Below are 14,904 nucleotides of genomic sequence, written 5' to 3'. Positions count from 1 at the left end.
TTTATTGGTTTTTAATCTAAATTTATTTTATATAAAAACAAATAAATTTATTAATATAATTATAATTAATTAAATTTCCATAAATTACTATTAAATTTTTTGAAAAAAAAAATAAATGAGAAAAGAGTAAACAAATTTTTTAAATTTAGAAGAAGTAAATATTTATTTTTTTATTAATATTATTTAAATTTATTTTTTAATAAAATAAGTTTTTAAGCGCTTCACATGAATAGTCTCATGTTCTCAATATTAATATAAAATAAGAGTATATTTGATTAATTATTATTATAAATCTTTTTTATATTAAATTTTCATGTGATTACAATTGATTTTTTCTAATTGAAATTATCATGAATATTCATTCGCTTTATTTATACAAATATTTTTTAATTAGATTTCATTCAATTTATATTTTGACTATTAATTATTTTTTCTTCATTTTTTTCCTTCTTACCAATTGATTAACTTAATATATTTTTTTAAATAATTTAAAAGATAGTACATTTAGGGTTAATATGTAACTAATAGGTAAAAACTGTTTATTTGTTTTGGATTGCGATTTTTTTGAATATAAAAATGAATTTATAACAGCATAATTATTTTAATTTATTTATTTATTAGCTTTGATTATAAATCTTTTTTTATTCAGCTTCTGATTTTTTTCTTCTTTGTTTGTTAGTTTATTAACTTAAATTAATTTTTAATTTTCAATGCTTGCTTTTATTATTTACTAATTAATTCAATTCTTATTATTTCATATTTTTTCTTCATTTTCTCCTTCTAATTAACATAACAATATATTTTTTCTTCAATATTTAAAAGAATTGTTGGTTTTGAAGAGGCATCAAAGATAGGTTTTGTTTTACAAAATTGCAATAATCTCTCAAAGTTGACACTTGATCTAAGGTAAAAACAGTTTATTTGTTTTGAACTGTGATATTTATCAATATTAAAATGAATTTAAAACAATATAATTAATTTTTTAAATTTATTTATTAGATTTTTATTTGATTTATTTTTCTTTTTTATTTTGCTTGTGTTTTTTTAAAAATAATTTTTTTGTTTGCTTGTTAATTTAACTCATTTTTTCATTTTTAACTTTTACTTTTATTATTTATTAATTAATTTCTTATTTTTTCTTCATTTTTTCCTTCTAACTAATTAACTATTTATTTTTTTTTCATCAATATTTAAAAAGTGTTAATTAAATTGGGACAGTAGGTGTATCAAACTTAGTTTTTAGTTTAGGAAAGTGCAATAATCTCTCAATTTTGATATTTAATCTAAAGTAAAAACAGTTTATTTGTTTTGAATTATGATATTTTTGATATAAAAATAAAATTAACAACACAAATAATTCTTTTAGTTTGTTTATTAGCTTTTTTTTATTTTACTTTTTTTATTATAATTTTGTTTTTTTATATTTATTTCTTTGTTTGTTAATTTAACTCATTTTTTCATTTTCAACTTTTCTTTTATGATTTATGAATTATTAATTTCTTATTATTTCATATTATTCTTTGTTTTTTCATTCTAATTAACTAATTTACTTTATATTTTTTTTAAAAAAGTCAAAATAAAATTGATTTCTAAGGTGCATATAACATAGGTTTTAATTTAGGAAATTGCAAAAATCTCTAAAATTTGACACTTGATCTAAGGTAAAAACAGTTTATTAGCTTTGAATTGTGATATATTTGCTTATACAAATTAATTTAAAATATTGTAATTAATTTTACAAATACCGTAATACCTCAATTTTTATGACGAGCAAAACTGACGAGGAAACCCTAAAACTGGAAAAAAAATTCATTTCTCGTCTGTCGTCACTGTCAAGAAAAAGAGGACAGAGGATTGAGGTATTACGGTATTTATTAGCTTTTATTTGAATTATTCTACATTTAATTTTCTTATTTGTTTTTTTTAACTAATTTTTTAATTTTCAACTTTTACTTTTATTATTAATTAATTAACTTCTTATTATTTTATATTTTTTCTTATTTTTTCCTCTAATTAACAAATTCATTTTTATTGAAAAAGTTAGAATAAAATTTGTTATAATTCAGTATCAAGCTTATGCTCTGGTTTAGGAAAGTCCACTAAGCTCTCAAATTTGGTACTTGATCTAAGGTAAAAAAGTTTATTTATTTTGGATTGTTATATTTTTTAATAAAAAATAAATTTAAACAAAATATCTAACTCTTTTAATGTATCTGTAAGATTTTTATTTTATTTATTTAATTTAGCTTGTTTTTTTTTTTAAATTATTTATTTATTTGTTTGTAAATTTAACTAATTTTTTAATTTTTAACTTTTACATGAATTATTAATTAATTTTATCATTTACTATTATTTAATATTTTTTCTCTATTGTTTCCTTCTAACTAACTAATTAACTATATAATTTTTCTTTAATAATTCATTAGTGAAAATTAAATTGGTAAAATGCTCCTAGGCCTAAACTAAGGCTTATGTTCTGGTTTAGGAAATTGCGCTAATCTCTCAAATTTGGCAATTAATCTAAGGTAAAAACAGTTTATTTGTTTTGGATTGTGATTTTTTTGAATATAAAAATGAATTTAAAGTAATATAACTAGCTAGCTCTTTTAATTTATCTGTTAGCTTTTTATTTTATATATTTTCTTTATTTAATTCAGCTTGTGTTTTTTAAAAATTATTTTTTTGATTGTTTGTTAATTTAAGTTATTTTTTTATTTTTAACTCTTGCATTTATTATTAATTAATTATGCCATTTCATATTAAATAATATTTATTAATATTTTTTCACCATTATTTCCTTCTAACTAACTAATTAATAATATATTTTTTTTCTTCAATAATTAATTAGGTAAAATGAAATTTATTCAAATACACTAGCAAGCTTAGGTACTGATTTAGGAAATTGCAAGAATCTCTCAAATTTGACACTTAATCTAAGGTAAAAATAGTTTATTTGTTTTAGATTGTGATATTTTTGAATATAAAAATAAATTTAAAAAAATATAACTAACTCACTCTTTTTTAATTTATTAATTATCTTTTTATTTGATTTATTTTTCTTTTCTTATTTTCTGTAGAGTTTTTTTTATTTCTTTCTTTATCTGTTAATTTAACTGATTTTTTTTAATAGTAAAAATAAAATTGCCTAAATTTATGCAGGCTTTTATTCTGGTATAGGAAAGTGCACTAAGCTCTCAAATTTTACACTTCTTCTAACGTAAAAACAGTTTATTTGTTTAAGATTGTGATATTTAGTATATTAAAATCAATTTAAAATAATACAACTAACTCATTTAATTTGTCTCTTAGCTTTTTATTTTATTTATTTTCTTTATTTAATTCAAATTGTGTTTTTTAAATTTATTTTTTATTTCTTTTTTAATTTAAATTAACTCATATTTTAACTTTTAAGTCTTGCATTTATTATTAATTAATTATACCATTTCATATTATTTAATATCTTTTCTCCATTATTTCCTTCTAACTATCTAACTTCAATAATTAATTAGTGAAAATCAAATGAATTTAGAAATCCCATCAGGCTTATGTTCTGGTTTAGGAAATTGCTCTAATCTCTTAAATCTGAAACTTGATCTAAGGTAATTATTTTAATTTATTCATTATCTTTTTATTGATTTATTTTTCTTTTTTTATACTTTGCATAATTTTTTTTTTGTTTATTAGCTGTTAATTTAAATGATTTTTTAATTTTCAACTTTTTTTGTCTTTATTGTTAATTAATTTTTCCTTCTAATTAACAAATTTACTATAAATTTTTTCTATAATATTGAAATAGTCAAAATTAAATGGTCAAAATTAATGAAGACTTATGCTCTGGTTTAGAAAAGTGCACTAAGCTCTCAAATTTTATACTTCTTCTCATGTAAAAACAGTTTATTTTTTTAGGATTGTGGTTTTTAGAATTAAAATGAATTTAAAACAATACAATTAACTCATTTAATTTATCTCTTAGCTTTTTATTTTATTCATTTTTATTCTGTTCAGTTTTTATTTATTTATTTCTTTGCTTAAATTTAAATTTAACTCATTTTGTAATTTTCAACTTTTATTTTATTATTAATTAATTTCTTATTTTTTCATTTATTTTCTTCAATTTTTCCTTTAAACTAATAAATATTTTTTTATTTCTTTAATATTTAAAAAGAGGAAGTAAAATTAATTCAAAAGATGTAAAAAACTTAGGTCTTTCTTTAGGAAAGTTTGATAAAATCTTAAATTTGACACTAAATCTAAGGTAAAAACAGTTTATTTTTTTAGGATTATAATATTTTTAAATATAAAAATGAGTTTAAAACAATAACTTATTATCTCATTGCAAACTTTTATTATTATTATTAATTAATTCATTTCTTTTTATTTCATATTTTTTCTTTATTTTTTCCTTCTAACTAATTAACAATATATTTTTGTTCAATATTTAAAAAGTTAAAGTAATATTGGTTCATAAGACTTAAAAGACTTAGGTCTTTGTTTAGAAAACAACAATAATTTCTCAAATTTGTCACTTTCTCTAAAGTAAAAATTGTTTATTTGTTTTTGATTGTGATATTTTTAAAATAAAAATAAATTGAAAACAATATTACGAACTCTTTTTATTTAACAATTTGCTTTTGATTTGATTTATTTTGTTATTTTAATTCTTCTAATGTTTTTTTATTTATTTCTTTATTTTTTTGTTAGTTTAACCATTTTTTCATTTTTAACTTTTGCTTTTATTAATAATTAATTACTTATTATTCAATGATTTTACTTCATTTTTTCCTTCTAACTATCTAATTTACTCTTTTTTTTCTTCAATATTTAAAAGTGGAATTACAATTAATGAAAATGGTCTATCTTTCTTAGGTTCTAGTTTAGGAAAGTGCACTAATCTGTCAAATTTGAAAATTTTTCTTTAGTAAAAACTGTTTTTTGTTTTGGATTTTGATATTTTTGAATATAAAAATTAATTTAAAACATAATAATTAACTCTTTAATTTATTTATTAGCTTTTTATTTATTTAATTTATTTCTCTTTCTTTTTTTCTGCTTATGCTTTTTTAAATTTGTTTTTTGTTTGATTGTTAATTTATCTCATTTTTTCATTTTCAACTTTTGCTTTTATTACTTATTAATTAATTCTTTCATTCATTCATTCATTCATTCATTCATTCATTCATTCATTCATTCATTCATTCATTCGTTTATTCATTTCTTATTATTTGCCAATTTTCTCTTTATTTTTTCCTTCTAAATATCTTATTTACTCTTTATTAATTCTTCAATATTTAAAAAGTGAAAGTTAAATTGATGCAAATGATCTATCTGGCTTATATTCTGGTTTAGGACAGTGCACTAATCTCTCAGATTTGACACTTAATCTTTAGTAAAAACTTTTTATTTGTTTTAGATTTTGATATTTTTGAATATAAAATGAATTTAAAACATAAAAACAAACTAATTTTTTTTATTTATTTATTAGCTTTTTATTTGATTTATTTTTCTTTTTTTCTTATTTTGCTAGTGGCTTTTTTTTTTTAGTTAATTTAACTCATTTTTTCATTTTCAACTTTTACTTTTATTATTAATTAATTAATTTCTTCTTACTTCATATAATTTCTTTATTTTTTCCTTCTAACTAACTAATACTATATATTAGTTCTTCTAAATTTGTAATAAGTGGAATTAAAATTGGTTCAATTGCAGTATAAGAGTTTGGTTTTAGTTTAAAAAAGTGTACTAAAATCTCAAGTTTTGTACTTGATATAACGTAGAAACAGTTTATTTATTTTGATTGGGATATTTTTGAATTTAAAAATTAATTTAAAAAATATAATTATTAATTCATTTAATTAATTAATTATTATATATAAGAAAATAGACTCATGATGCCATTCCAAACAGTTCTCATATTAGCTAAATACTATTAATATATAATATCAACATATAAGAAAGATAAGGATTGTTTGGATTAGCATAATAGACCTATTTTCTTATATATTTTATTAGCTTTTTATTTGATTTATTATTTATTATTTTATTTGTTTTATAAATTAACTCATTTTTTAATTTTCAACTTTTGCTTTTATTATTTATTTATTTATTTTTTCATCATTTTTTCCTTCTTACTAACTAAAATTTTATTTTTTTCTTCAATATTTAAAAAGAAAGAGCCAAATTTTGGATCAAGGTGCATCAGGCTTAGGTTCTGGTTTAGGATTGTGTACTAATCTCTCAAATTTGGCACTTTATCTAAGGTAAAAACAGTTTATTTGTTTTGGAATGCGATATTTTTGAATATATAAATTCATTTAAAATAATATTACTAATTAACTCTTTTAATTTATTTATTTTCTTTTTATTTGATTTATTTTTCATTATTAATTCTGCTTGTGTGTTTTTTTATACATTTATTTATTTCATTACTTGTTAATTTAACTCATTTTTGCTTTTATTATTTATAAATTAATTTCTTTTTATTTAATATGTTTTCTTCATTTTTTCCTTCTAACAAACTAATTAATTGCATAATTTTTCTTCAATACTTAAAAGTGAAAATTATATTTGTGCAAATGGGGCTTGTGATTTAGGTTCTGGTTTAGGAAAGTGCACTAAAATCTAAAAATTGGTACTTGATTTAAGGTAAAAACAGCTTATTTGTTTTGGATAGTGAGATTTTTGAATATTAAAAATAATTTAAAACACTAATTAACTCTTTTAATTTATTTATTAGCTTTTTATTTAATTTATTTTCTTTATTTTATTTAACTGTCTTTTTTATATTTATTTATTTTTTTGCTAATTTAGCTCATATTTATTTTAATTATTAATTAAATTATTATTTTTTTTTCATTTTTAGTTCTAATTAACTAATTAACTATATTTTTTTTCTTCAATATTTAAAAAGTGGAAATAAAATTGGTGTATTTGGCGCATAGGGCTTATTTTCTGATTTAGGAAAGTGCACTAATATCTAAAATTTGACACTTTCTCTAAGGTAAAAACAGTTTATTTTATTGTTAATAAATTTTTTATTTTTTATTAATTCATATTTTATCTTCATTTTTTCATTCAAACTATCAAATTAACTATATATTTACTCTTCAACATATAAAAGTTAAAATAATATTGGTTCATAAGGTGCATCAGACTTAAGTTTATGTTTAGAAAAGTAGACTAAAATCTTAATATTGAAACTTGAACTTTAGTAAAAACAGTTTATTTGTTTATGATTTTTATATTTTTGAATATAAAAATTAATTTAAATCAATAAATTTAAAAAGAATAAATTAAATTGATGATAAAGGTGCATTAGACTTATTTTCAGTTTTAGGAAAGTGTACTAATCTCTAAAATTTGACACTTAATCTAAGGTAAAAACAGTTTAATTATTTTAGATTATGATGATATTATTGAAAATAAAAATGAATTTAAAACAATATAATTAACTCTTTTAATTTTCTATTATCTTTTTATTTGATTTATTTTATTTTTTTTATTCTCCTTTTGTGTGCGTGTGTTTTTTTTTTAATTAATTCATATTTTTCTAAAAAACTTTTGCTTTTATTACAAATTTTTTCTTTAATTATTCCTATTCAATAACTAATTAACTATATATTTTTTTCAATATTTAAAAAGTTCTAATTAAATTACTGACAAAGGTACATTAAACTTAGATCTTTGTTTAAAAAATTGGGCTAATCTCTTAAATTTGAAACTTAATCTAAGGTAAAAACAGTTTATTTATTTTAAATTGTAAAATTGTTAATATTGATTGAATATAAAAATGAACTTAAAACAAAAAAACTAACTCTTTTAATTTATTTAATAACTTTTTAATTGATTTATTTTTCTTTTTATTTTTTAATCTGCTAATGTTTTTTTTCTCATTTATTGATTTAAATAGCATATTTTATTTATTTTTTTTTAAGTAACTTTTACTAATTTATATTTAAAGTGGAAACAAAATCAAATAATCAAAATAATTGAAAGTAAAGTGTCACAAGTTAAGAAGTTTGTTTTTCTTAAATATAACATAATGATGATAAAAAATTGGTGAAATAGGAGGAATAAATATAAATATATTTGAACATTTTATTGTTTTTTTTTATAATGTTCTGTAATCATCCTAAAATTTAGTTAGATTTATGTTTTTTTTAGCATTATGAATATTGTATTTTGGTAAATTAATGAATTGAATATTAAAAAAGAATTAAATTTAATTAAATAAAGTAATTCCTCTAAAATCAGAGCTTTTACTAAATAATATTAAAGCTTTTATTAATTATAAAAGTCTTGAAAAAATTAATTTGTTTCGTTTTAAGTTATAGCATTTATATCTGATGAATTACAGTAATTTGACAAAAAAAAAAATGAAATATGTAGAATTATTTATAAAAGTATGATATAATATATATTTTTAAATTGACATTGATAGACAGACATATCATAGAAATAAGTTTATTAATAGTAGTAAATGTATTTTAATTCCTAATTTCTTTAATTAGATTTAATATAGAATTTTCAAAGCATTTGCTAAGGTACTGGATTTAGTAAAAACTTTATGGAATCAAATTATGAAGAACTAATATTTGGATCAACAAAAGCTACTATTTCAACATAGTTTTTCATGTACTTAGTGATTGTATTATCAATGTCTTTACAATTTTCTGGTTACAGAGAGCATAATATAAAGCCACCTTATTTCATTAAAATATGAGAAGCTTTTCTGGAGTAAAATAGTCCGCATTATATTTTGAAATTAGAATACTTTCCGATCCTTAAAAATAAGTTAATTAAATTTTTTCCTATTTTTAAATCCTGATATTCTTTTTTGACAGCAAATCCTGATCCAATTATGATTTCTCCTTTTTGGATAGGTAAATTGAGGAGTGGTTTGATTAATTATCTGTTCACATACTTTAATATCTACAAATTTTTATCACGAGAGTCAGTCATTTATGATTTTACAAAATCAACAAAATCTTCACCAAATATAGAACCAACTACTGCATGTCTATCTTAAGATGTGTCAATAGCAATTATTCTATTTACAGAATTCTTAATGTACTCTTTACATCCATTTTTTATTACAGATTCATCAACTCCAAAATCAGAGTATATAGAACCTTTTACCATTCTAGATTCTAAAACATTTTCGAATGTGGACTCGTAGTACTCATCAGAATAGATCTAGTATCTTATTGAATTTTCTTCAAGCAGTAATGTGCCAGGAGGTAAAGTTTTCATTAAAATTTTATTTAATAGATTTTTTATTTAAATTTCTTTTATTTTGTACTGGCTAGCTGATTGTTGGCCTAATTTTTAAATGGAGGTTTGCAGTAAATCAGTAATTATATTCTTTTATAGGGTCTCCTAACTTGAAGTAAATAACAGAAACAGTTTATAAATATTGAGTTATAGCTGATTGTGGTGATTTTTTAATTAAAATATGAAAGGTACTTATAAGTAAATAAATTTTTATTGATTTTCCAATTTCAGTTGACATATGATTTCCACATCTAACTAAATTTCAATCTTTATGGTTTTAAAAGCTATATTTTACACCTGATATTAATTAAATAATAAAAAAATTGAGCCATTAAATTAAATGTGTAAAATCGGATAAATTTTATTTTGTTTAAATCATAAATTAATCACTAAGTGAGTGAGTAAGTAAATAAATAAATAGCTATTTTATATTTAAAAATATTTCATAAATAATATTTTAAGTTGATGTTAATAATAATATTAAATTATATCTAAAAATATAATTAATATTTTGATTTTTAAATTTTGGCATAAGAAAGTATTTAAGTTAATTGAGTTACATTTATTGAAAATAAAATTTGAAAGAATATAGGTTATTATAATGAAACAAATATTGTATTTCATAGAAAATTGTTTAGATTTTGAAATGACAATTTATTTTTTATATTGAATGAACTCTTTCTTATCACTTCGATTACAGATTTTGAATTATAAAAACACTGAATAATTTAATAAATTATATAGAAAAATTAAGTAAAAAATAATAAAAGTCAATACTAACATTCTTCTTTTTTTCATTGGATTTTTCCATAAGTGAAATAAATAATATTTAAAATTTATGAGTAAATTATAAAAATAAGTATTTATCTAAGTTGGATTTACTAATTTTAGTCTTTTAAATATTTATTCATTTCTTTGAAAACCAAAAAGCAAATAATCTTACATTTAATCAAACCATTTAATAAATTTTAAATTGAGTAATTTTTATTTTTGAATGTAAATTTGGTTGGTTTCTGATAAAAAATTTTAATTGCAATGATAATAAAAATTCAATTAATGTAATGTCTAAATTGATTATATATTTTCTTTTTAATTCTTACAACTATAGTAATTGGTCTCAAATATAAGAATATATTATTACACTTTATTATTTTCTAATATTATTCTTAGAAACTCCTTTACAATTAATATAATTCAAAATATAGTTTAATATTCATTTGATAATCATATTAAAAGTTATTGATTATAGCATCTATCAAATTATTCCTTCATAAGTGTTAAAAAATAATTTACAAAAATATTGAAATATTTAACTATAATATTTATTTGCTATATTTATAAAGATCATAATTTTATATTTCCAGCTAAATAATTTAATAAATTTAGCAGATTTTTCTAAAAAAACAGATCAGACTTTTAAAATAGTAACACTTTTAATATTTTAAAAACAATCTCACCAAAATATAGAACAGATAAAAATATTTATTTGTTTTCATGATAAAGCACATAATTCAAAATGAAAAAATCTTGATTTTTCTATTATCAAATTATTAACAAATATAAAAATAATACATTTTATTCAACATTTTTAATAGTTTTTATATTTTAAATTAAATTTTTCAAAATAAAAAATTTTTATAATTAAAATTAAGAAAAAAAGATAAATTGACGGATATAAAGTTTGTAGAGTAATAAATTTCCTCCGTAGAGATTAATAAATTAGTTTTAATATTCATAAAACAATTTAATAATAAATTGATAAATTTTTAATTTCATTAATTGTATTTATTATTTTTAAATAAGAAAAATTATATATTTTTATTTTTTTAAGATTTTAAATAGTTGCTCATCCATCCATCCATCCAAACATAAATTTATTTATTTATTTTAAGATTATTCAATTTTTAATACTGAAAATATTTTAAATTAATTTATTCAAAATAAAAAATTTTATATAATTAAAATTAAGAATGATAAATATATAAATAGAAAGATTAACAGAAAGAAATATAGGTAAAGTTATGGATATAATTTTTGTAGAGTAACAAATTTCCTCCATAGAGATTAATAACTCAGTTTTAATATTTATAAAACAATTTAATAAATTAATAAATTTTTAATTTCCCTAATTGTATTATTTTAAATAAGAAAAATTAAATAAATTTATTTTTTTAAGATTTTAAATAGTTTTTCATCCAAACAGTAAATTTATTTATATTAAGATTATAAAATTTTTAATACTGAAATATTTTAAATTAATTAATGCAAAATAAAAATTTTTATTATTATTTAAAATTAAGAAAGATAAATAGAAAGAAATATAGGTGAATTGATAGATATAATGCTTGTAGATTAACAAATTTCCTCCATAGAGATTAATAATTCAGTTTTAATATTTATAAAACAATTTAATAAATGAATAAATTTTTTTAATTTCCCTAATTGTATTTATTATTTTAAGTAAGAAAAATAAAATATTTTTATTTTTTTAAGAATTTAAATATTTATTCTTCCTATTCCAAACAGTAAATTTAATTATTTTATAATTATGCAAATTAATAGTAAATTAATTGTGATGAATATTTTTTCAATTAAGCTCAAGGATTAACTTATCTTGTTTTTAAAGCATTTCATCAAGATATGAACATTTCTCATCTTGTGCTTTGATTTATGCTTTAATTTTTTCTAAGTCTATAATTTAGGATTAAATTTATTAAAATTAATCTTATTTTAATATATTCAATTAATTTTTCATTTACTTAAGTTATTCAGTAAGCTAATTTTGCATTTAATTAGCTTATTTTTTATCATCAATTTAAATAATATGTTTTGAGTTATTTATTGATTGTTATTTAGACTAGTTTTTATACCTCAGTCTTTTATCGATATTAATAGGTAGCGAAGGCAAATTGACTTCAAAATCATTTAAATAATTTTCATGTTTATTTTCTTTTTGTTAACTATTATCTCTTTTTAATGTAGAAATATTTAAATAATTTTATTTTTGATTACTGCTATTGTCCCTAGCATTAGCTACAGAGCATCTCCTATTTAAAAAATTTTAATGCCTAATCATTTAAGGAGCTGCTTCTTCATTTTTAAGCTTATTTTAGTTTTCTAAATGGATTAAACTAGACTTATTTTCTTAAGAAGTTTATCTAGTACTTAGATTATTTATGTTAGTAATATGCTTTTGTTTCACTTAATGGCTCAGATAAGGAGATTATATGATAATTTTTTATAGTTTTTTTTTAAAAGGTTAATTCTGTTTATATTTAGGCTCTTTCTCATGGATAGAGTTAAATTATTCTTAATCATCAGTTATACTATCTAAAAATAATTAAGAGGGTTAAGATTCTTAAGAAAACAATATATAATTAGAATTTGGTGACATGTTGCTTTTTTAACTTTTGGCTTAAGTATCTCTCCTAAATTAGAGCTGTGTTTCCACATCTGTATCGAGAGTTACATTAGTAGACCTATTCCATTTGTTAACATCTTTTAAATTTTCTTATGAACTGCTTAAAAAATATTTATTTTCCTTATCATTTTTAATTTATTTACTATCTAAAATTAGGTCTTACTAAATAGCTTCTTCTTAATTTTATTAAGCTATTTATGTTAATGGATAGCTTTCTTTTTGATTTTAAGGATTAAGCTGTACAAATAATTTATTTTCAAATTCTATGAGCTAATTTAGCTTATTTTTTCTGTCGTTTAGCAATGCACCATATAAATTAACATCTTTCTACAGACTTGTGAGTTTTTACAAAATAGTTGACTCCCTTGGACTTTTATTATTTCCTCTTCCAGAAAGAATATTTTGAATTTCCTTTTTGATAAGTGTAATATTTTTTTTAATTTCATCTGCTTTCACAGAGATATTATTAGCATAAAAGGGATTCTGCAGTCTGTTATAAAGCTATTTAAATTTTTCTTCTTGCTTTGAATAAAAATCTAAGTGCTCTCTTTAAAGTTAAAGCTTGGCATCTATGTCTTCTAGGTCTTAATCTATTTAGAGAGCATTTGTTTGTGAAATAAAATCAACATATCTCTTGAACCTTCTTACATATTAGGACATAATCTTATTTTCAGCATAAATTTCTTGATTAGAATACATGTCGTAGTTCTAAATACTCCCACTAACACTCAAAATATATTATATTTTTTATCTTTCTTCCTCCAGCTCATATTTATCTAAATGAAAATGCGATTAACATTAGCTACATGATCTTAAATTATCAATATTACTTTAAGATCCATGATGCTATTTACAACACTTTATGTTTATTGATTTTGTACTTAGACTTCTTAACCTCTCTTCAGAAATATCCTTTGATAATAATTTCTTTTGCTTCATTTTATCTCTTTGGCTAACTAAAGGACTTTTTTCTATAAAAATTTATGAGTAGTTATTGATTCCATTTTAATTTAACTATATATTTTGCTTTTTATTATACTGAATTGTACTAAACTAATCTAAGTCTTAATGAGGATAATGTTTATATTATTAAGGAGAGTTTCTAGCTGATTTGATTGGAGGAATGTTGTCTAAATTGATTGACCGTTTATTTTCTCTATAAGTCAGAGAGCTCCCTGCTTTTTCTTTTCTGTATGCATATTTTATTCTTTCAGAGGCAAGCGAAATATTATTCTACTTCCTAGGAATCTCAGTAATTGTTGAAAGAGTTTTTTCTTTCTAAGCTTGATCTATAAATGAACTATTTATACTCCTGTTAGAAGCCCTTTAATTTAAATTGTTGTCTGTTTAATATTCTTACTCCTAAGCCAGTTTTAAGCCATCAATTTTAATTTTCATTTGCTAATTTTCTACCTTTTATCGCAAGTTACAAAAGGTTTACTTGTTGCCTTAAATATTATTATTTAGGAATATCAAAAAATATTCTTTTGCTTTATTAGATTTTAGAAAGACAAATAAATTGTTGGGCATTAATTAACAAATATTTATTGAATAACCCTTAAAAATATGATAAATAATTAAAAAACCTGAAATAAATATTCCTAAAAGTATGGTTAGGTAGTACTAACTTTTGTCTATAAAATAAGCAAATAAATAATTTGCCATTTAAATTATTTTTTGTTATAAAATAAAAAAATAGTGGCTTATATTTACTTTCTAATTGAAAAAGTAAATAATTATATAAATAAGAAAATTTAGTGGTTATTTTGTAGATAAACAGTTTCTATCAAATAAAATAAGCAATCTATAAAAAAATATCTAGTTAATAATTAATCGATTTAAATGTTTAAATATCTCAATATATTCTCTTATATCGTTTCTATTTGTTTTAATTTCTTAAAATATATTTCCAAAAAACGAACAAAAGAAAGCTAAAATTAAGTTTGAATGATAATAAATTGTTTAAATTTGAATTAATTTGAAAACGAAAAATATTAAAGAGGCAATATTTATTTATTTTGCTTTTAGTTTTATTTAAATTATAAATCAACAAAAAATAATTTTATTTTTTGTTTTTATTTTTAAAATAATTTCAGATTAAATCATTTTTATTATTTTAAAAATTTTGATAAAAAATTAATTTTAAAACAGAAAAATAAATAAATAAAATTTAAAAACAAAAATAAAATTAATTCATTTTTTTTATTTTTAAT

The 14,904-nt window shown here is 19.0% G+C and overlaps 4 protein-coding genes across 4 annotated transcripts; 1 reads left to right on the top strand and 3 right to left on the bottom strand. All coding sequences in view use genetic code 6, as the record gives it.

Annotated features, from left to right (window-relative positions):
* Positions 1–1,763: 1,763 nt before the first annotated feature.
* On the top strand, positions 1,764–3,932 carry TTHERM_000277259 (hypothetical protein; the record flags this gene model as incomplete). Its single annotated transcript, XM_012798131.1, has 7 exons — positions 1,764–1,867; positions 2,041–2,130; positions 2,427–2,525; positions 2,849–2,938; positions 3,131–3,217; positions 3,510–3,599; positions 3,797–3,932. The coding sequence occupies 7 exons, from the start codon at positions 1,764–1,766 to the stop codon at positions 3,930–3,932; spliced, it is 696 nt and encodes a 231-aa protein (XP_012653585.1).
* Positions 3,933–4,714: 782 nt separating this feature from the next.
* TTHERM_000277258 (hypothetical protein) lies at positions 4,715–5,152 on the bottom strand (the record flags this gene model as incomplete). Its single annotated transcript, XM_012798130.1, has 1 exon — positions 4,715–5,152. The coding sequence occupies one exon, from the start codon at positions 5,150–5,152 to the stop codon at positions 4,715–4,717; it is 438 nt and encodes a 145-aa protein (XP_012653584.1).
* Positions 5,153–8,523: 3,371 nt separating this feature from the next.
* Positions 8,524–9,249, bottom strand: TTHERM_00277240 (hypothetical protein; the record flags this gene model as incomplete). The annotated part of the gene is made up of 1 exon (XM_001018084.1): positions 8,524–9,249. One exon carries the CDS (start codon positions 9,247–9,249, stop codon positions 8,524–8,526), a length of 726 nt encoding a protein of 241 aa, XP_001018084.1.
* Positions 9,250–11,857: 2,608 nt separating this feature from the next.
* Positions 11,858–14,356, bottom strand: TTHERM_00277230 (hypothetical protein; the record flags this gene model as incomplete). Its single annotated transcript, XM_001018083.3, has 2 exons — positions 11,858–13,467; positions 13,522–14,356. The coding sequence occupies 2 exons, from the start codon at positions 14,354–14,356 to the stop codon at positions 11,858–11,860; spliced, it is 2,445 nt and encodes an 814-aa protein (XP_001018083.2).
* Positions 14,357–14,904: the final 548 nt, after the last annotated feature.

This window comes from Tetrahymena thermophila, assembly GCF_000189635.1.
Source record: "Tetrahymena thermophila SB210 genomic scaffold scf_8254600, whole genome shotgun sequence".
Classification (NCBI taxonomy): domain Eukaryota; phylum Ciliophora; class Oligohymenophorea; order Hymenostomatida; family Tetrahymenidae; genus Tetrahymena; species Tetrahymena thermophila.
The sequence above is the reverse complement of the archived record's forward strand: the minus strand, read 5'-3'. Positions and strand labels throughout refer to the sequence as shown.